Genomic DNA, 25,630 nt, shown 5'->3' on the forward strand with positions numbered 1-25,630 from the left:
GAGGGAGCTGGTTCCAGAGGAGAGGAGCTTGGTAGCTAAAAGCTCTGCCCCCTGTTCTACATTTAAACACTCTAGGAACCGCAAGTAGCGCAGCGCTCTGAGAACGAAGTGTTCTGCTGGGAGCATAAGGAACTATAAGGTCTTTAAGATAAGAAGGAGCTTTATCATTGAGTACTTTGTATGTGAGTAGGAGAATTTTAAATTCTATCCTACATTTTACAGGCAGCCAGTGCAGAGAAGCTAATGTAGGAGAAATGTGATCTCTCTTTCTAAGTCCTGTCAGAACTCTGGCTGCAGCATTTTGAATGAGCTGTAGGCTTTTTAAGGAGCTGTTAGGACATCCTATGAGTAAGGAGTTACAGTAGTCCAGCCTAGAGGTAACAAATGCATGGATCAGTTTCTCTGCATCGCTCTGAGAGAGGATGCTTCTGATTTTAACTATATTTCTAAGGTGGAAGTAGGCGGTTCTGGAGATTTGTTTAATGTATGATGTAAAAGAGAGATCCTGGTCAAACATGACACCAAGGTTCCTCACAGTAGAATCTGAAGCTAATGTTATGCCATCCAGGGTGGCTATCTGACTCAATAGTGTCCGTCTCAGATTTTAGGCCCAACAATAAGAATCTCGGTTTTATCTGAGTTTAGTTGAAGGAAGTTTTGGGACATCCAGGATTTGATGTCTTTTAAACAACCCTGAATTTTGACTAGTTGATCTGTTTCATTTGGTTCCAAGGACATGTATAGCTGAGTATCATCTGCGTAAAAATGAAAATTAATAGAATGCTTTCTAATAATCTCACCTAGAGGAGACATGTATAGGCTAAACAGAATTGGACCCAGCACAGAACCCTGTGGAACTCCATAGCTAATCCTTGTGCGTGTGGAGAATTTATCATTAACATGAACAAACTGGAATCTGTTCAACAAATAGGATTTAAACCATCCCAATGCTGTTCCATTAATCCCGATTCTATGTTCTAGTGTCTGTAATAGAATGTGATGATCAATTGTATCAAATGCAGCACTAAGATCTAACAGGACAAGGACAGAAACTAGATCATTTTCCGAAGCTAATAGAAGATCATTAGTGACTCTAACCAGAGCTGTTTCTGTGCTATGATGTTTTCTAAATCCTGACTGAAAATCTTCATACAGGTTATTCCCACTAAGGTGGTCAGATAATTGTTTAGCCACAATTTTTTCCAGAATCTTGGAAATAAAGGGTGAATTTGAAATGGGCCTATAGTTGGCTAGTTGTCCAGGGTCAAGGGTTGGTTTTTTCAATAGAGGTTTGACAACAGCCACCTTAAAAGCCTGTGGTACATAGCCTAGTTGTAAAGATTGGTTGATTTGATTTAATATGGATGAGCTGATTGAAGGTAGAACTTCTTTGAGTAATCTGGTTGGGATTGGATCTAAAAGACAAGTGGACGACTTGGAAGAGTTAATTATTGAGGTTAACTCCATATGAGTTATGGGCGAGAAGCTGTCTAGGTAAGACAGAGGATTTAATAAATTTAAAGTTGATGGATCTAGACAGTGCTTTCTGTCATTTGGAAGAAGTCGCTGCTGAATGTTTTTTCTAATGATGATAATTTTATTAGTAAAGTAGTTCATAAAGTCATTGCTGCTGAGATTTAAGGGGATAGTAGATTCAATACAGCTATGACTCTATGTCAGCCTGGCTACAGTGCTGAAAAGAAACCCGGGGTTGTTTTTGTTTTCCTCAATTAGGGAGGAATAATATGTTTTTCTAGCAGCACACAGTGCTTTTTTATATTTCATTAGACTGTCCTTCCATGCAATGCAGTTTACATTTATTTTGTTGGAACGCCACTGTCTTTCTAGTTGTCTAGTCCTTTGCTTTAGGCTGCGGATGTCTGAGTTATACCACGGAGCTAACCTCCTCTGATTCACTGTCTTCTTCTTCAGAAGAGCCACTGTGTCTAACATTGTACGTAGAGAAGCTGCAGCATCATCTACAAGACAGTCAACCTGTTCATAAGGATTAAGGTGACTGTTCTCTGTGTATCTGCAAGACATTGAGGCAAAAGATGATGGAATCATCTGCTTGAATCTGGCAACAGCGTTGTCAGATAAACATCTGCTATAGTAACATTTCTTTCCAGCTGTTATAGGGTCAGTTGTGCTAAATTCAAAAGTTAATAAGAAATGGTCAGATAACAGAGGGTTTTGGGGAAGAACTATTAAATTATCAATTTCAACCCCATATGTCAGTACAAGATCTAGGGTGTGGTTAAAACGATGAGTGGGTTCATTTACCTGCTGTGTAAAACCAATAGTGTCTATTAAGGAGTTAAAAGCAGTGCTGAGACAGTTGCTGTCAACATCTACATGAATGTTAAAGTCTCCCACTACAATGACTTTATCTGTGCTAAGAACTAAGTCAGATAAGAATTCAGAGAATTCAGTTAAGAACTCTGAATATGGAGCAGGAGGACGGTAAACAATACAAAACACAACTGGTTTCTGAGTTTTAGAGTCTGGGTGAGAAAGGCCCAGAGTGAGGCTCTCAAATGAGTTATAACTATGTTTAGGTTTAGGAGTAATTAATAAATCTGATTTATAAACTGCTGCTACTCCTCCACCTCTACCTGTACTTCTTGGAACATGATAGTTGATGTGACTCATTGGAGTCGACTCATTTAAAGTAACATATTCATCCTGCTGCAGCCAGGTTTCAGTGAGACAGAACAGATCTATGTGATGGTCACTTATCAAGTCATTTATTAAAAAGGATTTAGATGAGAGAGATCTGATATTTAATAAACCACACTTTATTAGCTTACTGTTACTTTGTTCCGTAAGAGGAACTGTTTTGATGTTTATTAAATTCTGGTAAGTCACTCCTCTTTGATTTGTTTGTGACTTGTATAGTTTAGGTGGTCGAGAAGCAGACACAGTCTCTATGCGATAACTAAGACTAAGAGTGGGTCGCGGCTGTAGAGAACATGCAGAGAGGCGTGTAAGACTGCGACTCTGCGTCCTGGGCTCCACTCTGAGTTGTCAAGCAGTGGGGGGACTAAGCAACATGGCCATGTTACTAGAGAGCAGAGAGGCTCCCAAAAAGTGCTCCAATTAGCCACAAAGCCCACATCGTTTGCAGGACACCACCTAATTAGAAGCAAGGCCTCAGCATTCACGCATTCTCTCGTAGTCAGGTTCCATCAGACACTATGGATGATGAAAGCACCACCTGTGGCAGGTGAAGTGGAGATGAGATGAGTGACTGCTAATAGCACCACTCCACTTGGCCTTGGCACAGACACTCCACCCCATAGTGTCCTTCTCGCCATCAAAAGGAAGGAGCCTGCTGGGATTCCCACGCAGCCCAAACTTAGGGCACTTCCAATCAGTGATGGCAACGTGTTGTTTTCATTCATTTTATGCCAAAGTTTAGCAGCAACAAGAGACGGAATTAGATTAGACTGATCCTGGATCAGTGTGACCTTTGTTTTTCAGGTGCCTGCTACCCTGCAAGATGTGTCTTCATCTTTTGTCCATTTGAACGTTTATATTGTGCTTCTCACTACATTTTCAGTGATGAATTAGTTCTGGGTTCAATAGGCTGTGACTGTTCGGTCTGGGATAATTCAGGTTTGCAGGGTTGTAGGTTTGCTCCTACACTGCATTAATAAACTCCTCCCAAGGAAATCCGATGTCAACATTAGCACTACTATGAGTTCACAAAATCTACAAAGTCAACAGATTAAGGCTTTGCCTCGAGTTATCACTCACAGACAGCAGTCGCATTTCCCCCTTCAGCCACGGCGACGCCATGCATATGATGCGTCTTTGTTTTTCTGTCTGGACAGAGAGGATCTTTTGCTCCGACTTTACCTGCAGCACATTCGCTCTGCATCCTGAGCTCCTCACTGTCTGTCTGTCGGCCTATCTGCTCATCCTTGTTGCTCATCGTCATAGCTCAAGGGCTCGTCGCTCGCCTTCTCGTCACACTTTTTTTCTGTCTCCCACTCTCCCACTCCATCTTATCTTCTCGTGTTCTCTCCTCTTACCCCTCCTCCCAGTCAAGTCTCATTTCATGGATTAGCCTGCCAGCCCCCACAGCCTGAAACGTCTCAATCACTCACACACTAGTTTCCTCCAACGCTGCCACTCGGACCAAGTAGGAGTGAGCATTTGTGTCTGTGTGTGTGTGTGTGTGTGTGTGTGTGTGTGTGTGTGTGTGTGTGTGTGTGTGTGTGTGTGTGTGTGTATATTTTTGTTGACATCCATAAAGACACAACATTGGTGTGCACAGTTTACATCATGTCCATATTATCATGGCACAGATTGATTCAGAACCTGTGATTCTGTGGAATAAACAACAAGCCTCCATGTGGAAATAATGGTGACTGATAACCTTTAGCTGCAATGTGTTATCCAGTGCATGTACACATCTTTACATGCAATACATAATAGAATGAAGGATTGTTTTTAAGTCACGTTTCAAAGTCGTCATTCTGTGCAGAATTGTGAGACCTGAGTAAATCCAAGCTTAAAAAAGAAGAATCTAGCACTTATCGGAGTGGAGAGGCTGCCTTAACCCTCTACAGGCTATTAGCAGGCTGTGCTTTAATTGGGGAGCTGTGGGGAGAGGGGCAGCAGGGGTGAGTAGTATTCAAATCACCCATGAGGTAATCTTCACTCTACAAACGTGTGTTGTGACCCCGTGACCCGGAGCCTCTAATGATGTGACTGCAGCAGGGCCTGCGAGAGCGACGCCATGCAGCAGAGACGAAGCGCTAGCAGCAGACTTTCCCATTCTGTGCTCTCCAACTGCTGCTGATGTAATAACCAAAAGTCCAATAGGACTTCAATACCACACTGTATTCAATATTGGATTTGCTACATGCTGAAATGGAATTTCTGCTTGTAGCATAGACTCTGGAGAGTGTGTGCAGCAGGCTGCATGATGGCACGTGGACAAGAATACAGGTGTAGGCAGGCGTTAGAACGTGAAAGGAAAACATCTCCGCGGCTGCGTCAGAACAACACACAAGCTAGAAGCTCGGATGTGTTTGAAGAAGAATAAGCAGTGCGGGCTGTAGACACACATGAAGCCGTTCAAAGGAGTCTGAGAAAGCCATTGTGGTGCAGTGTTGCCGGACAACACTGGTAATGACATAGTGAAAGACACAGAGGCTACGCCTTTAAACGGACTCTACATGTGCACAGTATGAAGGAGGTTAAAGGGCTGCACTGTACATTCTGATCGCCACGATTTGCAATAACAAGCAATTCAAACTCAGCCAGTGTGGTTTTATTCCAACATAGAGACTTAAGGCTTCTCTTTTTAGGTTCACTGACGCAGAATAAAGGCAAAACAGGAAGGACATTCTGTGTGCATTCTAGTCAACGATTCCTCAGCCTACTGTTTAAACCTAATGGTAGAATCTGAGAAAATAGTAGAAGGTCAAGAAAGTTAATATCAGACTGCCTCTCACATCAACTGAGCCTCAGTGTTTACTCTCATATTTTTACCAGACTTGTCAACTTGTGATGGTTTGTCTGAACTAACAGGGTCATCTAGGTCCAAATCTGTTTTTTTAAAGGAAATGTATAACTGCGGTGCAATTTTTTTCCTGGAAGAAAAGAAAATGTATTTAAGTTTATCTTTTTATTTGTCTGGCCTTTTAATGTTCAGTAGTCAGTGCAGTGAATTCAGACAGATGCAAAAATAGCGATTTGCCCCAGCAACTCCAGACAGGACAGAGCCTCCACCTCGCTGACATGGGAGGAGCTCCTAATCGCCCTCTCCGGCCCTTCGCGTGCTCACAGCTGTTGCATGATTGATGCTCGCTCCCCGACGTGTCAACAGCTCCAGTCGGTGCCTTGCCTCTGGAGAAGAAGCCTTCCCATAACTGTCCCCATACATCTTTTTTTCTCACAACTTTGCATATGAATAGCACCGAGGAACATTCAACAAACAAAAGCATTCCTTCAATCACCACATAAACCCAGTGGAACGCACACACACACACACGCACACACACCCACAGACACCGTGCATTTGGACTTATGTTTTGGACCTTGTTCCCTCATCTTTATTCAGTGTGGATTTGGCTTTTCATGTCCCTACATTACATCTTCATTTCATTTCCTCTTAAATCCTCATAGACACATTCTTAATCTCTCTATGCCAGAGATCCATCTCACTGTTTTGCTAAGGCCTGCGATATGGTGGCTTTACAGACTACTATTTAAAACAAAATCTGTCAATCAAGCTATTTGTTCAGGCAGTGCAAATTCATTTTTCAATTACTATTCACTCCTGGTCTGGATAAGGCCTGAAAAGATGTAACTATTGGTCACACTGGCTTAATCCAGCAATGGAGGGAGAAATGCACGTAGAGGTTGTGCAAAAAATAACAGGGAATAAATGAAGAAGAGGGCAAAGCTTTGCATATAGGGTAAAAATACATATTTACATTTAATGGTATGGGGCCATCATACTTAATGAAAATGAATAATGGGAAGTAGTAATTACTGTGCTACTTGGCCAAGCTGATTACTCAGGAAGAACAGCCAGAGGACACAGAAGTGGGAACTTTCTCCCTATGTGTGTCCTTGATCACTTCAGGTTAAAGTTTATTTAAAAGAATTTTCATATTATTATAGATCTGTAAACTGCAGGGCACCTATTAGTCTATGGGAATGGTTCTGTATTGTCATCATATAATAGCACTCGTAGGCCACCCAACTGTTACTCTGCTTTTAAACCATGCACAAGGTGAAATAAAACCTTTCACTGTAAAAAGTGTTTCCACCACTGCTTAAACAAACACCAGATCACAGCACACTACAGGTCTCCCTACATTTAGCTGCCTGTTAAAATGAAATTGGCTGGAATAACACACCAGGAGAAAGCGGCGCCAGCACTAGAAATGACACAAGCCATACACTGGTAGCTTGTAATTAAAGTGCAGCTTTAGAAAGCTCCCACTGCAATTTCAATTCAGGTTCTGCAGCCTGAACTTAACGGTCAGGTTTTGGTCATGGTTTTCATTATATAGTACTTTGATTTCTTTTGTTCATCCCCGACTACTTCATCAGTTATAATTTCATATGAAGCACCAGTTCATTAAGTATTAAATGTACAGTGGAACAGTATAGAGACGTCATACAGGATGGATTGTTTTATCTGTGTGTGTAATATATTATGATACAATACTGTTGTAATTATCATATAGTCCAACTATTAACTATTCTTTACTTCAGTTGTGTGTAAGTGTAAAGAACTAGAAATCCTGCTGAAGCACTCTATGCTGTCAGTAAAATCTCTTTTTTGAGATCAACCTGTTTTGTCCAGTTTTCAGATTGAACACAAATCTAAATCTAACAAAAGAATGTAGTATGTAGTATAGTATTCAGCACGGTGATGGAATCGTTAGTGTAGAGGGCGTAAATAAGCTCACTGCTTCCATTTTAGAAGAACTGTAAATGACAAAATGGCAGATGACAGATCTAAGTTAAACCGTGTGAAAAATATCTTACTGATATTTAGATAAAACATCCCATGCAATACTTTTTGTTTTGTATTTGTGCAAACCTCCGCCAAGCACAGCATTTACTGTTGTACTATTATGTGATACCTGTTGATAGATAATCAGTTAATCTCTAAACATAAACCTCCAGAAATATTATTCTTCTCTATGAGAAAGTTTAGACTTTTTAAGGTTCCTGCCAAATGATTCAAGAGTGAAGCACATACTTCTGGCAGTGTACGTGTAAATACACCTGAGCACAGAAGATATGCTGGAATAAAGGGAGAAACGATCAGGGCAGGCACAGGCACAAATGTTGCTCAACACGGCGCTTAGCAGACACTTAGAAATCATTTCTCATATGGAATTTACAACCTTGAATCCCGACTTTAATTCGTCACATTGATTGATTCCACATTGATTCTGTGGCTTAATGCACAGACAACCCGATGCAGTGCTAGGAAATTCTATTATTTGCATAATGCCTCGGTCTCTGTGTCACACACACACATTCTCACTTGGCCTACTTTGGGTGTTCCCTGCAACATGTCAGCCAGACACGCTGCTCTTCCCACAGATCCAGATCTGTTACTGCGGCTATTAATACACAGAACATGGTACAAACTAAATTTCCATAATTGTAATTGCTCATTAAATACATATGATGATACATGAAATCAAATGAAAAGCCATGTATATGTAGCAGTCAGTGATTAGTGAACCTTTCCTGAAGCCTTGTGATGCATTATTAGCAGCAAAAACAAGCACAGATAAGGTGCAGAGATTGTGTTCAGGGCTGTTGTTTACCTCGGGATAAAGCGGTGTTAACATTGCCTTGCTAGGGTGCACCGCTCTCCAAGCACAGTAGCTGAAGGCAAAGAGCATCCAGCACCATCAACGCGTACTGAGAATGGATTGGAAAGCAAATGAGCCCTGCCCCGTGTAGATAAGCCATCAATAGCAGCCACATAAGCGTTACACTGGCCAGGGCGAATGAAGACGTTGGGTTCGGGGGGCTTCTGCAGCCATCTCTCAAAAAAAAAAAGGCAAATTGCTTTTCTCATCACTAGCATCCACCAAAGACCGAAAACAGACATGCCAGCCTGCAAACATGACTGTGCTGACATACATAGGAGGACATAGGAGAGAGAGGAACTGCTGGAACAAATCTGGGCCTTTCATGAGACCAGCGCAAACCCACTACCTTGGTTCAACGTTGTTTTTTTCCCTCCTACGCATGTGTGACTGTTTAAATTCTCATGCGGCGAGTGACCTGCACTGCTTTTACCTAGCAACCGCATGGTGCACTTACTTGTGCAGGCCACAGACGGAGGATCGGAGAGCGCTCGATAGTAGCCGTCCTCACAGTCGCAGCGCCACGAGCCCTCGCGGTCGTTGAAGCTGTGCGCCGGGCAGCGAGAGCACTGGAGATCCTGTGAGGACGACTTGTAGAAACCCCGGCCGCATGCTGTGGAATGAAGGAAAAGGAGACTCAGGTGATGGGGAAATACTTCTGTGTTTACCTACTAATTATTCCACAAAAGACTAGTTAGACCAGACCCCATTGTTTTTTTATTATTACTTACAAAGGTAATCAAATATTAAGTGGAGTCCATTTAGTCCATAGTCCATGTCTGAGCCGCCTAATGTGTTAACAGTCGTGATAATGTGTACAATGTTCATAACCACCTCTAACTACAACCCTGCTCTTCACTACACATAGAATCACTGTACATGCACACAGTCAGTGTGTTTGGGTGATATTAGTGCAAACATAAGAAGGTTTGGATTCCTTGAAAACGGAGCGATACAGCAAACGCTAGAGTTCACATCTCAAAGCAGAGTGTATGTGACTGAACCTGCCCCCGTAGCAGGCTGAGCCGTGAAGCAGCGTCATGTTCAAGTATTTGCTGACTATAACCTCTCCCTTTGAGAGGGAAATAACATGGTTATTTTTATTCTAATGAATCCTCAGGTCAGTAGAAAAGGTCTGACTTGTTTATAACGAGGCCTATCTCTGAGAGGAAACGTTCCTCTGTGGAGCAGACAGATAAGCACATATATCCAGCAAAAGTACATGGATCTTTAAACATTTTATCCAAGAAAGTAAACAAACCTCAAACTGACTGAGGCGTCATCGCTGTAAGCCACTAATTCATGAATAAACTCCTAAACCCCACTAATTTTCCCACCCGTCATTGTCTTCATGCTCCAAATGATGCCCTAAAAGAGCCATAACATGTCCAGCGTGTCTTTAACTAACGTGAAAGTTAAAGACACGGTGGTAATAACTCATTGCAGCCTCACTGTTAATCACACGTGTTTGCTGAGTTAATGTTCAGTGTCTGTTCTGAGTCTGGCTCCAACTGCAAACCAGAGCTACACAAGCCCGGTGCCAACCTTCAAGCTTTGCCTTCAGAGTCCGCAGAACCCTATATGTGTGTGAACAGCGCTACGCAATAACTATCACATCAAACCTTGCTTAAAAATGCATTTTTCCTGAGGCACTGGAGGAAATAAGCTGTGACTTTCACACTGGGTTCCCACCACTGCAGCTCAGTTCCGTTCCGCCATTCACTTCCTGTAGAAACACATCTTGTGACAGATCCCAAATAAGAAGTAAAGGCGATCCAAACGTTCCCGTTCTTCTAGAGCTGGGAAGGGTTGGGGCGGTGGGGGGGGGTCGAGGCTCAGGATATCCCTGCCACTCTCCATTTAACGCACTGCCACAGCCTTGTGAAACAGGACCTTGCGTTTAACCAAGAGGGAAAACAGACACGATTTTATCTCCAGTCGTTCTTTACCTTTACCTGCAGCCAGCTGATAATAGGAAACAGAGCTGTGAGGAGTGGCTCTCAAACGCTGATCAGGTACAACGTATATGGCTGCTGACTCAACATATTCTTCTGTGTTTTTAACGCCTGTGCAGCTCTTATGAGCCATAACATTCAAACAAACAACAAAGTATGTCGACTGTGTGCATCCACAGCGTCTGACGCGCTGTGTAAACACACGCTGTGGACGCTGATAATGACGAGGGGCTTTTCCAGCAGGTTAAAGATTGGCCAGATCCCATTTAAGACACTGCTTTCTCCCACCATGCTACTGTTTAAACATCCTGATAAGACAGCGTGTCTGTTTGCCTTTGGGTTTCTGAGAGCTCATGTGCTGGGTGTGTGGAGGGCCAAAGCCTGGCGGGGTTGTATCCCACCACGACCACCACGCCACCACGCATCAGTATCCACAGGCCAGATTAAGACAAGTACAGTAGTACGAGGCAGTCTTTAAAGTCCAGGAGCAGTTTACTGCATTCAAACTGTGTTTGTCTCGTAGTGTAGTTTCATACATGCACTTCAAGCTTTGCAAGGCATTACCAGGATGAACAAGTCAGGATCAGACTTCAGTGTCTTATTGCACACGCATATGAACAGACATGCTCATTGTCCAACAGTGAGCACCTCTGAGTTCTGCAGCATCATTTCTGTATTGTGCCTGCTCCAACCCTGCATGCAGTAAAGTGTGTATTTTATGGAGTAGCTCCTGCTATGGGACAATACCCAACTGGGTTCGTCACCCAGAAACGTTAACAGAATCAACCAGGTAACAAATGAGAGCTCAGGAATCAAACGCTGTATGACAGTAAGTGTTTATGCAGCTTTCCTGAACTCTGGCAGCGCAGTGACAAGTACAAACACAGCTTCCCGGGTCCAGCATTCCTATCCCAGCAGAAGCGCACTGACTTGCTGCTGGCAAGTTCCTGTTCCTGGCACCAGATGCTGCAGAGACAGTCACAGTCCAAGACACTGTGATGGACTGATAGTGTGAGAGAGGTTGTTCTTTGTCAGCTTTCCCTGAAGCAGCACTCGCTTTCCAAGTGGAAATATCTACAAAAAAGTAACACTACTCTGTTCACCCAGTAGCCTCTTTGCTGACATGATGAGTGGCACCCTACGAGCAAACAGTGACACACAGGCGTGTTAAAACACTGTACAAGAACCTTGGACTCTATGCAACTTCCACTGAGTTTGACAACTTCCAGTTCATTGTGTGTACGTCGGGTCGTCTTCAAGAAAAAAAAAGAGCAACTAATGGCAGGCACTTGTTGACATGGGCCTTTTTGGTTCACTGGCTTCAGCTGGCTTATTTATAACCCTGAGGAATTAGTCAGTCCTCAGAGACAGAACGGAGACTTACATTCCAGTCAGATTCTACAGAGCCAGCATCTGTAATTTCCCTTCCAGTGGTCAAGCGCTTTCATTCAGTGATGTGTGGGGGTAAATGCTGCAGTCAGCAATTTTATTCATAGAGATGAAGGGGAGTCTGAGAAAGGAGCTCCTCGGTGTAGTGGGACAGATAATCAAACACTCCTGCAACTACAGTGTCTCAATCACAGCACACACTGGAGCAAAGATTAAAGCCAAGTCTCCTTATCATCTGCAGACACGCACGTACAGCATCAGGCAACCCATTTCTGTGAGACTCGTCTTTCTGTTGTCGTTGTTGTTGTTGTTGTTGTTGTTTCTTTATTTGAGCCGAGCTCCTTAACTTGACTTCTTGAATTGCATCTCCGGTTGCTTGGCAGTGTCCTGACATGTTGGGTAAGAAACGGGATCAACGCTGACTCGTATGTGACAGCCTGACATCCCGTCCGGGCCAAAATAGAAAATAATTACTCTTTCAGAGTTATGCCGTGGAATTTGTGTTTTTTTTTTCTCTTCGTCTCTCAGCTAATCTTGTGCTGTTGCAGACAAGCTGTGCTGATTGGATTCCAGCTCTGGCCTTTTCGCTTTCTACATATTGCAGTCTAATTCTCTAGCAGCTACTGCTCGTTAATAAAGCAATCAAGCCAGCTCTGCCAGGTAGCGGGACAGCGAACCATATGAATGCAAATGGTTGTGCAGACACAAAATTAATTTCAAGGTTTAGGTATCTCAAAGTATCCGAACTAATCAATATATCTCAATAATATTGTGCCTTTGCTGACAAATCAAATCCCAAAACAGCTTTGAGGAGCGTTTGATTTTATTTATATTGTAGAAATTGATTTGTATAAAGCCTAATCCTATTTTTCTGCTCATGCACACTACTGGTTTATGAATACACCAAATCCCTACTATTACTGGGTGCAGAGGGGGCTAGCTTGTCAAAGCTGGGCAGCAGGGATATAGAGTTACTTCCCATTTATCTCAATATTACTGTGGACCCACATTGAGCTCCAGTGTGGTAGTGTGGCAGATCCAAACCAAAGGCAGAATGACGAGTGTGGGCCTTTCTGGCTCCACGGCCCTTGCATGATGATTCCTGTGAGGGCAGAGTCTCTCTTTTTCTCTGGCTGCCCTCCCATCCACCCTGATTATGTGTTAAATCCGCCCGTGTGTCAGGATAGATGTGGAAAGAATGTAACGCTGAAGAGGGCCGAGCGCGGCTGCGGAGACCGGGAGCGAGCGGCGTGAAGATAGCACTCCATTAGAGTGATAAAAGAGGCAGAGGGAGGAGAGCAGCAGACAGGACCAGCACGCAGACCCACGGCTGATGAATGCCAGGTGGAACAGGTCAGGCCTGATAAAGGAAACTGTTTATTTTCTTATTTCAAAAGGCACCATTGCTTTCTGTAAAATGTTTGCAATGGCTGCTGCCGCTCCGATAGGGCACTGTCTTTATAAATATCAGCTCTAAACATAGGCTTGGTGCGACGCTGTGCCTGTCGACTGTGGTTTATGTTTCCTCAGCACCGTTTCCTCTTACTCCTGCTCAGTCTGGCATCCGTCGCTGAGCCGCTCTACATTCAAATGTTAAATGCTGCATCTACGTTTATTTTCTGCGCTATGAGGAACAAACACACATACACGTCCGATGCTCCGTGAGCACGAGCAGCGCCGCGCGGCCCACTCCCCAGGCCCGCGTCCAGGCGTCCAGGGGCCAGCAGCTCCAGCCTAAATGTGTGTCAGCTTCATGTGCTAATTCGAGAACGCGTACCACTGTTAACAGGGTGTTAATAGGAGCCCGACAGCCAGCTCTTTACCCCGTGGCAGGTTAATCCATCCACACTCAGATGATGAATGTTGTCGGTACACAAGTGGCAGAAAAATAAATATTATAGCACTTTGAAGTCAGGTTTTACCTATTTAATGAGTGATGAAAGTCTAAATAATGAAGACATGCCAGATGACTTTATAGTTAATAGAGGTCACCGGCGCTGTCTACATGTTCCTGCTAGTATCTGTAAAAACCCAAAGGCTTTTTCAGACCCGTCTGATAGCTAGTGTTCCAGCAGTAACGTCGTCATAAACATTCGCTGTCCTCTGTTTTAAAATAGCCTGCGTCTAGCTGGGTGTTCAGAAAACCATGAAAAGCTATTTAAAAACCCGACTCCCGCTTATTGTTTCCAACTTCTACTTTCAGGGCATGTGATTAGGACCATGACTACAGAGCAGCGCGTCAATGACTCACCTACGGCTTCTTTCGCACGTACCCGTGTTGCCTCGGGCCGATGTCAGATGCTGATTAGACGTGACTTGTGTTCTCTGCCTCAACGTACAGCAGGCCTCAGTGCGGACATTCATCAGACTCTGTTTATTTGCATTTTATGCATGCTCAACTACAGCTGCATCACTTTTATGGACTAGAGCCCGTGGTGTTTTCCCCTGCAATGCGAGAGGCACTACATCTTGTGAGTAATTTCAGTGCAACGCAGGCAGCAGACCTGGGAAAAAGCCTTAGCACGTATATTTCTTCGACTTGAAAAGCCAAAAGACAGCTCAATTGATCTTATCCTGGAGGTGATGTGTGGACTTTTGTAGCTGCAAAGGTTTTGGAGAAATCAAGTGCTCCTTGATAGGAGCATGAGTTATTTATTATGCTTACTGCAGTGCCTGCTAACATTTTTGTTTACAGCTTTGCATCATCTAAACTGCACAGAGTGAGAACTCCAATCTTGGAGTGAAGAATTCCAGTGCTTTTCACTCTTTATGATTCCTCTTCAACGATGGGTTTTAGGCGCAGTTTAGTCCCGCCCTTGATAAAGGTAAGCTTCTTTTTTGGCTCACAGACCAGTTGATCTCTCCTGTCTGGGTGCAAGAGGCAAGTAGCGTCACTTACACTGAAAAACAACGGCTGAAAACGCAAAGCAGGAAAACTGCAATGCTGAAAATCTTCTTACAGGACGGAGCACAGATTTCAGTCCCAGCGCTCACTGCTCAGACAGACGGCTTGAATTAAATGGAGCTGCTGAAACATAAGTTGGTTACAGAGTCTGATGTAATATTGTGCTGGATGCTCGCTCCACCCCACCAATATTTGGAATAACTCTGCTTGCTGCCACACTCCACACATAGAGACAAGCAGCGCATTTATCCAAGGTACCTGTGCTTAGCGGGAGATAAGTAGCTTTCCACCAGAAACAAAGAGAAGATTAGCATTCCCTTACACTATGTTGGAGGGCACGCAGCTTTGCCCTCTAACAGGGAAAACCCACAAGAAGCCCCCGCTTGGCTGTACACAGCAGAGATCAGAGCCAGACACTGATTAAGTTCTCCTAAAATGTACCTTGCCGTTCAAAGCAACGCTACAGCGAGTCCACTAAGTTTCTCCATTTGGAATTAAACAGCAAACTAATGAACCTGTTATCAGCTCTAGATTAAGATGTCACTTTAGCAGTAATTTGTTTCAGATAAACCTCATTGTGAAAGTAACTTTAGAGTTTCTCCTGAGTGGCCAGAAGCCACTTTGGCGTTTGAAGAGGTCAGCTCCAGCCAGACTACAAAGACGCATACAGTGCTTTCTCACTTATCTCCGGTTTCAAGGTGAATGCGAGCACTTTCAGCTGGAGACAGAGTTCCTATATACTTGTTACCAGCAACAATCAGAGCAGTGTTTCACCAAAGACGTTATTGATTTTTTTTCTTGAAGCTACAATATGCAGCTTAATACAGCTCAGGCTCTAGATACACTCACAAGCATATTTTTATATGTCACTTCTATAGGAGATTCACCTCATGTACCTGTAGATTTGAGTCATTCCCCAGAAATGCTTTCTCACAGGTTCTTGCTACACCTTGAGGTAAAGTCATAAAAAGTCTGAGGCTAAATGAAATCTATAAGAGCCGACCTAACAATCGCGTGAATCAAGATTTGGAGTGAAATCTAAAGAAGAAGGTCACTTTTTGCTTACAATTACTTCGCTTCATTAGATTTGTTCTTGACAGCGATACAAATTACAAACAAGCAGCTCCTGCTGATTTACTGCATGGGTGTGGGCTTGGAGAATGAAGGACATTTTAAGATTAAACTCATTACATCAGGAAATTTACAGCCTCTCACTCAGACTGAGCTGCATCTTGAGTCCACGCATCCAGTCCTACCTAAGAGCCTTTTAGTCCTTTAAGTCATCATGCAGAGTGAGCCTTCTGAAATGGATTCTCAGTGACATGGAAAATGTCCCTGCCTAATCGCCTTTTGTTTAGTTCATTTAACTCACATGGAAACAGCAGAGAGGGCCCTTAAGGCCAGCGAGGTATCTATCTTTAATGGATGAGGTGGTCGGCTCTGAAAGGGAGCCGAGCTAAACAACGACGCAGATGAGGTGCATTCTGGGGATAAAAGAACGGGGTCCAGAGGTCTGACTGATCGGAAGTCCCCTGCAGCCCAGGAGAAATCAGCACTGAGAATGTCCCCAGTCAGCAACACCGCATATCCCTGAATTGCTCTAATACCTACTAGCCTCCAACCCTGACCCCAGCCCCTCCCAGCCAAATCCACCACCTCTCCTGTGGTCCCAGGGACAGAAAGAAATGGAACAATGCCAAACAAGCCTCTTGCCGCTCCTGTGTCCTGGGCCCTGTGGCCTTTACTGACAGAGACACCACCACCACACTAGTAAAGATCAGCGAAGCAACATGGAAACAAGCACAATGTAAACAGGCGGGGATGGGAAACTATTCTATGTGAGACAATTTGGCAGTTTATCAAACAAACAACAGTTGAAGACAAAAACCGGCAGATAAATAAGCAGAGCTGTTTGCTGCCGCTCCAAACACATCCTCCATTGTGCACCACCGAGACCTGCCATGCAGCTCATTCCAGCACAGAACCTTAGACTTTCCTACACAGCTAGTTCTAAGTTCTGCTTCCTCTACTCTGGATCCAAGCGAGAAAAAGTGTGAAGTTATGTAATAAGGTATTGATTTTCTTCTTAAAGCAAGATTGAAGCACAGAGCCAGCGGTGTGAAGCCTCCCGAAAGAGCAGCTCAGCTGACAACACGGCCCTCACTGCTTCCTCCTGAGGTGCCGAGACCCCGGGCCCGGTCGCATATCGCTTTCACCCTTAAGCCACAGAACACCAGAGACATTATCTTCTGACATGCAGTTTGCCTGTCTGATCGCATCCATCTCCAGCAGTCGGCTGGTGAGCAATTACAATAAAAACACACCCGCGTTTGGATAGCTAAAACGGACAGAAGCTTAGGACTGCAAAAGATACGGGAGCGCGGATCGATGAAGATGTCTGAACCTGTTAGTGCAGTGGAGATGAGGGCCGCTCCGCCGCGGGGGGGGGGGGCTCCTTTGTCATGCGGGGAAGAGAGGGACAGAGAGGTGACTCCGCTGGCGATCAAGGGTCAACTGCTGCGATCATTCATCTTGCGTCTTGACAGTGCTCTGTCAGCCGGGCGCTCATGTTACTAAACACAATGGGCAGGCCTCCTTTTGTCTGCAGCCATGTGTAAATGAAGTTAATATTCACTGACCTGGTGTATGTCCCAGCGTGGACCCCGGTGTCACCTTGGAAATAACGCAAGGACCCAAAGGTCTCTCTACTGGGGGGACTGGCGGCACAGACCAACATATGGCTTTGTTTGCTCGAGAAGGAGGAATGTTTACTTGGACTCTGCCTTTTCACACCATGCAGCGTATGGGCTCAAATTTGGACCGGCAGGTGCAAACCAAGTCATCGTTAGCCACGTTGGTCTTTTTGTCTTGAAGTGGAATTCAGTAAAATGTGCGTCAGAAATTATACCACTCATTCACAGATGCTTTTCTGACACTAGTTTTTTAAATTTGCATCAAGATTTAAAAAGAATACATGCATACTTTTTTTAAACACGCTGAATTAATGTAGAATATCTCTAGGAGACATCTACTGACTACAGCCTGTGCCCGTGAAAAAACACGGCTGGGTTCAGGACTTAAGAACAAAAAAATATGTGAAAAATATCCCAACAATTTTCTGCCGTCCTCCCAGTAGAGTTTCCTGAACAAGGTTTGTGCACCTACAACAGTTCGGTGGATTGAGCTTTCCCAACAGCTGCTTGATATTCATGTATGCATGAGTCAGTAGCTGCAGGTTATCAGCAGAGGGGAGAGACAAACCCATTACCAGTGAACAGCCACCGGCAGCCTCCTGTCCCTCTTTAAGCTCAGATTGTGTGTTCAGATCCATCTTTACCTCAGCGTGTTATCATGAAACAGGGGAACCAGTAGGAGCAAATAATTACTTCTGACAGTCCCTTTGTTTTCTTGCCTTCGCTTCAGCCTGTGGATAAGCTCAAATCATATATAAATATAACATTGAGACAAATATTTACCAAGCCACAAAACATTGGGGGCAAATGTCCCAGTAAAAGTTCTTTCCAAGTGAAAACGAGGCGCTGACAGTAATTTGACGTGTTGACGAGGCAGAAGGCGCAGCTGACACCAAGCAGTGTGTGACCAGGGAACAATAATAATGATTTTTATAAAGGCTGGTAATATAATTAATGTTCCACAACACATGTTGTCAAAGCTCGGTTTCAAACCTTGCGTGTTCTCCTGAGTCTCTACGTTTGGCTTTGGCTTTTGGTGGAACAACAGAACAGAACTGCACAGGAATCTACTAATACTCTGTGGTCATAAGTCTCTTTCCTTTATATCATTTAGATAATAAACAGCCATTGCTCCCTCTTCTGCATAAATAGTTACATGTTTTGTGTCTAAATTTCAAAAAAATAATAAAATGAAATAAACACTAGGATAAAAATGACATTTAATGGCAACATTCAGTAGCTGGATGTGTTCAGGAGTTAAACTTAATATCATAGTGTATAGTTGATACTTAATTACCATAGTATTATACAGTATCCTCTAACTTTTGCAAAAAGGTCTGCTGAAACGTTCTCCCGCATCTTGTTTTGTCCGACCAACATAAGGGAGGAAAAGCTCCTGTGCTGTTACACTGACGGGACGAGCTCCCATCCGTCACCAATCTATTTCAATTCTGAGTGATTTGGGTCCATTTGGGTTTCCTGTGGATTCAGAACACACCTGTCATTTGCATAATTAAGCTCTGAAGCAGCTGGAAGAGCCGAGCAGTTAGCATACTGAATTCGCACCTTATCAATCAACCTGACTAGCGGCTTCCTGGCTGATTTGAAATGCTAAACGCAGCCTCTACTCCAGGTCTTGTGCTGTGCCTTCCATAGATGTTAGCTGTCATGGTTCAGCCCCCTGACTGCTCAGGGGCCCAGACCATCAATCAGTCTCAAACTAACTTCTGTCCAACTCTCCGACAGTCGAGCTGAATGGTGCCAGTGGCCCCTCCCCTTATCGCTCGTCTTAGCATCCAGATATGGCCTTTTTATCAGTTTGGGCCATGTAGAGGCACCTGTATCTGGGCAAGGGTGAGCAGTTAATCATTTTTTAGACACTGGTTATTTAGTACCACGGCGATGTGATGTGTCAAAATTAGACAACATGCATTCCCGGGCTTGAAGGGAACAAAGACACCAATGTGCTGCCACAAGAGCCCTCTCTCTGTCCAAACGATTCCGTGGCTCCAATGCAGCCAGTATCCAGCGCTAAACAGGACCCGGCCTTGAATGGGGGCTATTTTCCCAACACGCACTTCTTCGCAGGATGAAGCCTGCGCAGGCTGCCGGGGACACTTCAACTGGTTCCTTTTCAAACACCCATTACACTACAACCGCCAAGCACAGCAGGCAGAGAAGAAAAGTGACATTTACTGCCACAGGCTGCAGCACAAAGAGTTAAAGAGAGACGGACGAGGCATGGGGCCACGGGGCTGAAAGACAAGGGGTCCCTCTTTGGTGACGGTGATGAATGAGTGGATCACAACACGTTTCGGTGGAGGCTTTTATGCCCACAGACGGGGCTCCTCGGATGACATGACTGACAGCCCACTCGCGGACTCCACCTGCACTCACTCCCTGAATATTTAACTCAGTGGCCGAGTCACAATCATAGCATATTACTGAGCCTAAATTAGAGCAGAGGCAAATCCAGTGTCTGCTGTGACCAAACAAACCTATGTTTGAAAAGATGAAATGATGTGGCTCTGATCCCACCATAGTGTCTTCAACAATATGCTTGTTAGCAGTGCTGGAATCTGGAGCTATGGGACAATATCTGTTACACAGATATATCTGTGAGATCAATATGTGTGAACATCCACGTCACACCACCACTAACCAGAAAAAAGAAACATTTAGAGAAGAATTCATGCATTAAAGGGTTAAAATTTTATGAGTAAAAAGCAGAAAGCCGTGGGAGTGTTTCCTGTATCTCACATGAGCTACATGTATACATTTTTAAGGGAGGCTGTGCTCATGGCTGATCAGCGTCTATGTTACCTTCACTTTTAATACAAGTCCATCATATAATGAAGCCTGTTTACACATGCAGGACTAAAACAAGCTCCGTGATCTCCCGTTCTTAATGGTCACAGTCACTTGGGCTCATTGCTCTGCTGTTGAGCTGATAGAAATAGTTTGAATAGCTTTTAGATTGTTCTAGGGGGAAACTACTGACTGGACAATTTAATGTCAGTGGAGCTGCTGGGAGAAGTGCTGATGGTGCACCGTGATTCTCATTTTATTTAGATTAACTACCCCTTAATACAAAGGCTTCTCATGCCTCAGCGGAGATAAAGCTCATAAAGGTGCAACATCAGGACGGGAGTTTGATCCGCACGCACATTAAGGAAGCTTCTTCCACCAGCGTTAAACAACCTCAGGGTAGACTGACTGCACTGCTGCTTCTATCTACAGGTATTTGTTTCAGCTGACACAAACAGATGCATTAATGGAGACATGCCTCAGTCCTTGCACAAAGATATATAATGGGAAAGGGTGTCTGAGGAGTAAGAGCTATTGGCTGCTGTTGTGCATCACTTCTTTGTGGGTTTTCTTTCCACCTAAGGGCAAAGCTGGACCTTCAGCGCTTGCCTGCTAACATTAGAGCCGTAGCACAACTCGTGGCAGACTACGTTGCTCTAAATTACACGGCCTAATATATTTCATTAACGCACCTCCCTCAGAGGACTCCCTAATGGATGACAGCGTGGCATAAAAGCTGGTCTGTCAGGGACACTAATTTGTTCTTAGACACATTCTGTTCAATTATTACTGGCTGTTGGTTTCCGTAAGCTGCTTGAATTGTGATTACCTGCTTTACAAGACATGGAAAAAAAAGACTGGCTGACAAAGACGGACTATTTTAGTTCTGGGATCTACCGCTGAATCCATAATGATTTTTATTTAAGTCAGCTCTGAAAACATTCCTCTTAGCATTAAAAGTGATTGAAAGGTTTGTTCCAGGCAACACGACAACGCACGACCGGGCCACGGGGAGCCTGCATCTGCATTTTCCATTAAGTTTCTCCGTATACATCCTGAAACCTAAATGCCACAGTACAGCAGCTATTTGTTTTCTCCAGGTGTCAGGGTCATTTGACCGGGGCAGAGACACTGGCTGGCTAGTGATTGTCTTGGCTTGTTGCCAACAGGTGAGAGTAAAAGTGTTGGAGATGAGAAATTAAACTCCAGTTATTATTTAATCTGCGTGTCAACAGAATCACTGCTGTGATTTAGGAGCCTCACAATCAATTAACTTGAATCCTAATTATTACATTGAGGATGTTTGGCTTGGGCACTTTATCCATCTTTACTGCTGTCATGTCAACTGCTTTAATCCCATTTGCTAAGAGAACTGTTCATTAACATTATTTACCGACTCTGCATAACTAACTAAATACCTGCAAGGAAATATAATGAGAAACAACTGTGGGAATTGAACAACCCCTAAGATTTTCCTACTTTTCACAAAGAAGAAGAGAAATGCATAGGCACTTACGTTCGCATGCGTCTCCTTTCTGATGAAACCCAGCTTTGCATATACATTTCCCAATAGGCACCAGCCATTCCCCCTCGGCGCTGCAGTGCATTTTGGGAGAGTTGTCGGCCTCCTCCTCTGCATCGTTCACGCACACGCCCTCGACCTCCACCAGGGAGGAGAACTCCGATCCTGTGACGGTGTCCGGGAAGGTAGCCAGGTTCTCGATGATAGACCAACACTTTTTGTAATAAACTTTAACAGAGACCAGCGCTATGCAAGCCCCAACGTCCTGGAAGGCCAGGTAGAACCCTCGCCTGGACAATGGGCCAATTATGCGCACTTCTGTATTCAGCTTCATCTTTCTCTCGCCCAGATCACCTTGGGTGAAGCTTTCATCTGCAGCGATTGTGTCTATTTTCACATACTGGTTCTCCCGTAAGCTCCTGCCCACCTCAGAATCGGTTTCTTGGTAGTACAAATTGAACGTCTCCTTGCATGTGCCCACCACACCAGGCAGGCTGTTACAATCCCTCAGCGTAAACTTCAGTTCCACAAAGATTCTCTGGGCATCGCCCTTCTCTATCCAGTTAGTCCGAAGCCAGTTATTCTGATTGGGCTCCATGACTTGGCAAACCTGGTAAGTGCGAATAGGTGTGTAGTTCTCATCCAAACCACTGATCTCTTCCCACTGAAAGAAGACAAATGCATATGTTTATTAGGGAGCATTATCAGTGTGAAGTTAAATGTGAACGCTATCATATCTGATGCTGGGCAATCAAACCAAACTTAAACTGACTGCTACGCTGTAATGAATATGACAAAGGTATATAAAATGTATTAAACCCATTTGAAAGAAGGGGGATTAGCGGCTGCATTCTTATCGCACCGAGGCATCTTTAGGGTATGATTGTGTTCAGTTTATCTGCTCATGCTTGCACTATTTATTTAAAACCTTTCTCGCTGCCTGCTTTTAATCAGACCAGCAAGTTGGAAGTGGTCTCCTGAAGGCCTTTGTGCTCTGAATGTCGAAACGGGTTTGGAAAGCCAAAACAGCCTCCCGTATCCTTCCTCTTTGTTCTGCAGAAGCTTCTGCGAGCACGGATCTATAGGGTACCACTCCTCACGTGCAACTCACATCTTTAAATATTCCTATCACACATGTGGGTCATCAGAGAAAAGGAAAATATATATACAGCTTCCAGACTTACCCCATTGGGAGGATAGGAGATCCACTCCAGTTCTGTCTGCTGTGCCTTGGAGTCCAACAGAATCACTAGTGACAGGAACACCAAGAGGCAGGTGATTAAATCTCAGTGGGTCGTCAGGTTGTCTATTACTTATAGGCTGCATCTATATGTACAGGGTTTTTACCCATGACCCAATTCTAGCGGCAGCGGCCAACAAAATAAATACCTCCTATGTGAGAGGGAACTTTATTCTGGCCTGTTCAGTTTTATTCCTATTTATTAATACTATTATTATATATTTTTCCGTAGCAATTATTTTAAGTTATACTGACAGAGTAGAACAAAAGATAGATTTAAAAATCGGAGCGTTTGGTATCAAAAGTTAAGTTTCTGGGTTAAGGTCACACCTGCGTCTCCGTCAGAGCACGCGCACGTCTTCCCCCGCGAAAGGCGTGGATAATAGAGAAGTTCGCACAACAGGCGGCTTTGATGAGCGGAGGATTTTCGGCAAATCAGCTTGTTTAACGTTTCGGAGGCGTGCGAGGAGACAAAGCAGCGGCGCGGCGGCTCACAAAAAGCCCATAAATGTATCAAACTTTTTTTATTGTGTTTTAGAGTTTTTATTCTACATAAACCCATAACACGGATGAAGCCGCGCAGCCACGACACGCCGCCGTAAAAAGAAATTCTGCTCCTGTTATGTCTGACAGAAGATATGAACGTCTGCGAAATCTCCGTAAAAACACGATAATTCACCTTTAACTGTCATGTCGGGTTCACTTTATTATACTGTATTATGAGATGGGAAGGCTTTTTTACACATGGTCTTTTCAGTTAATTCAACTCAGTTCATTTAAAAGCGCCGAATTTGAATTTTTCGTGTTATTTATCTTTGCTTAATTATGGTCCACCTCCGCGTCTGACGCACATTTGGGCTCATCACCCTGTCTCCGTTACTTTAACATTACCAGCCCAGACACGGCTGGCAGCGCCGAGGCCACAGGAAACGTCCATGTGAAGCTGAGCCCGGGGAGACGATCGATCCGCTAATACAAGCTGGTTTGTCGTGACACGTTGTTAATCTGTCGTGAGTGGGCTACTTGTGTTGACGTGCCAGCGGCGCTGCAGGCAAATAAAACAGCAGCTTTTTGCCGAGCTAATCCGTAAATATATCTCGTTTCCGTGCGTAAAAGCGGCGAGAGGTCGCTGAAAGAGCCGGGGAGCGACGGCGCTGTCACCCGCACACCGGCCGGAACGGAACGGACCGAGCTGCAGCAAGAGCCAACACATTGACTTATCACAAAGTGCGTAAGAATGAGGTGAGGAGAGCCGACGTGCGGAGCGTGGACACATCTGTGCCGCGTGTAAAGATGTCCTGCAAATGCGACGGGACGACGGAGAATCCAAACTTTAGGAACTTACCTTCCTTCGCGTTCTGCGCTTCCCCGCTGTCTATATAACAGCATAAATGCAGGCCGAGTGTAATCCACAGACACGGAACAGACGTGGACAGCATGGTGCAGACGCGGGTATCAATCTAGACCGTAACTCGTTTTGCTACCGTCTCGTGTGCTTCCCATTGACGACGCTAAACCGGCTCTATGTACAACAATCCGCTGGTTTCCACTCAAATAGCGTCTGCTGCTCCAGGGAGGAGACTATGGCTCCGGAGATGTCAGTCACTGCGACAGGCGGAGGGATCGTCCAATCGCAAGGCGGCGGAGGAAACGTCACGAGCAGCAGGAACCAATGAACGCGCAGGCTTCTCGGCGGAGAAAACGTTATCGCAAGTTCTATCGGATATTTTGGGTTTTCTTCAGGAAAAGTACACACGCACGCACGCACGCACGCACGCACGCACACACACACACACACACACACACGCACTTAAACCCGTTATATATCTCTATATTGTCAGATTTGAGGAGGAATGTTTTCCATTGGTCTCCTGCAGGGTTATTAAAGATTTGTTACTATTATTTTAGCCTTTTTACTGTACTAGTAGTTACCCTACTGTGTCAGAGAGTAGGTGCTATTGGCTGAACCCCACTGTTCACTGCATGATCCTCAGTCCTGAAAGTCTGGGTACAGATAATCATCAATAGGAATCAGCAAAACACAGTCAATACAGAAATGTTCATCCTTTAAAAGCTCATTTAATTTATTATTATGACTTCTCTCTAATTGCTAACCTCTTGGTGAAATCAAAGCATGAGAGATGGAGGCAGCTGATAACATTTCATAGACATACAGTATAAAACGTGAAGATACAGATCCTTTAGATGAACAATGAGTGGCTAAACTCTACATACTGAAAGCTGTTATCAGCCACCAGTGGAGTTTCCATCAGTACAAATATTAGCTTAAAAAAGCTTAAATAAAGAAATGTGAGAGCAGAAGAGGGGAGAACGGGGGGAGTCCACGCTGGTGATACAGAATATGCTGCATGATACAGTAATTTTAAATATAACATTTAAAATAAACAAAACATTTTTTTTCATTTATGCATTCAGGTTTATAATGTTACAGTATCTTTAATGGAGTCAAATATAGTATGTGATGGTGAACCTTAAACATGGTTTCAATCTGGGCAAGATTGTTCCTCTGAGACAGGACCTAATTCATTATTGCTCTGTTGCCTGACAGACGAAGCAACCAGGGCTCCTAAATAACGATAAACAAAAAAATAGCAGCTGAAAAGTCCGAAATTAATTTCCCTGCATTGTCAAATAACTTGGAATATCACTTAAAAGCTTAAAGCTGAGCTCATTATCCCTTCATACACACAGCATTTGTTACAGGTCACTAATTAATCTCCATTACCTCCAAAAA

At 44.1% G+C, this 25,630-nt stretch overlaps 1 protein-coding gene across 3 annotated transcripts in view; it reads right to left on the reverse strand.

Moving 5' to 3' along the window:
• Positions 1 to 24,602, reverse strand: part of LOC114849387 (eph receptor A7) — a 71,962-nt gene extending 47,360 nt beyond the window's left edge. The window contains exons 1-4 of one of the 3 annotated variants that reach the window (XM_029140784.3): positions 24,221 to 24,559; positions 22,820 to 22,884; positions 21,630 to 22,299; positions 8,821 to 8,976 (exon numbers count right to left, since the gene is read on the reverse strand). In XM_029140784.3, the coding sequence (XP_028996617.1) occupies positions 8,821 to 8,976; positions 21,630 to 22,299; positions 22,820 to 22,884; positions 24,221 to 24,314 (985 nt within the window). In that variant the 5' untranslated portion in view covers positions 24,315 to 24,559. Of the gene's footprint in view, positions 1 to 8,820; positions 8,977 to 21,629; positions 22,300 to 22,819; positions 22,885 to 24,220 lie in introns of all 3 variants that reach the window. The other 2 variants (XM_055506244.1, XM_055506245.1) reach the window with 2 other exon arrangements.
• Positions 24,603 to 25,630: the final 1,028 nt, after the last annotated feature.

The sequence above is a fragment of the Betta splendens genome, chromosome 24, assembly GCF_900634795.4.
Source record: "Betta splendens chromosome 24, fBetSpl5.4, whole genome shotgun sequence".
In the NCBI taxonomy this organism is placed as follows: Eukaryota; Metazoa; Chordata; class Actinopteri; order Anabantiformes; family Osphronemidae; genus Betta; species Betta splendens.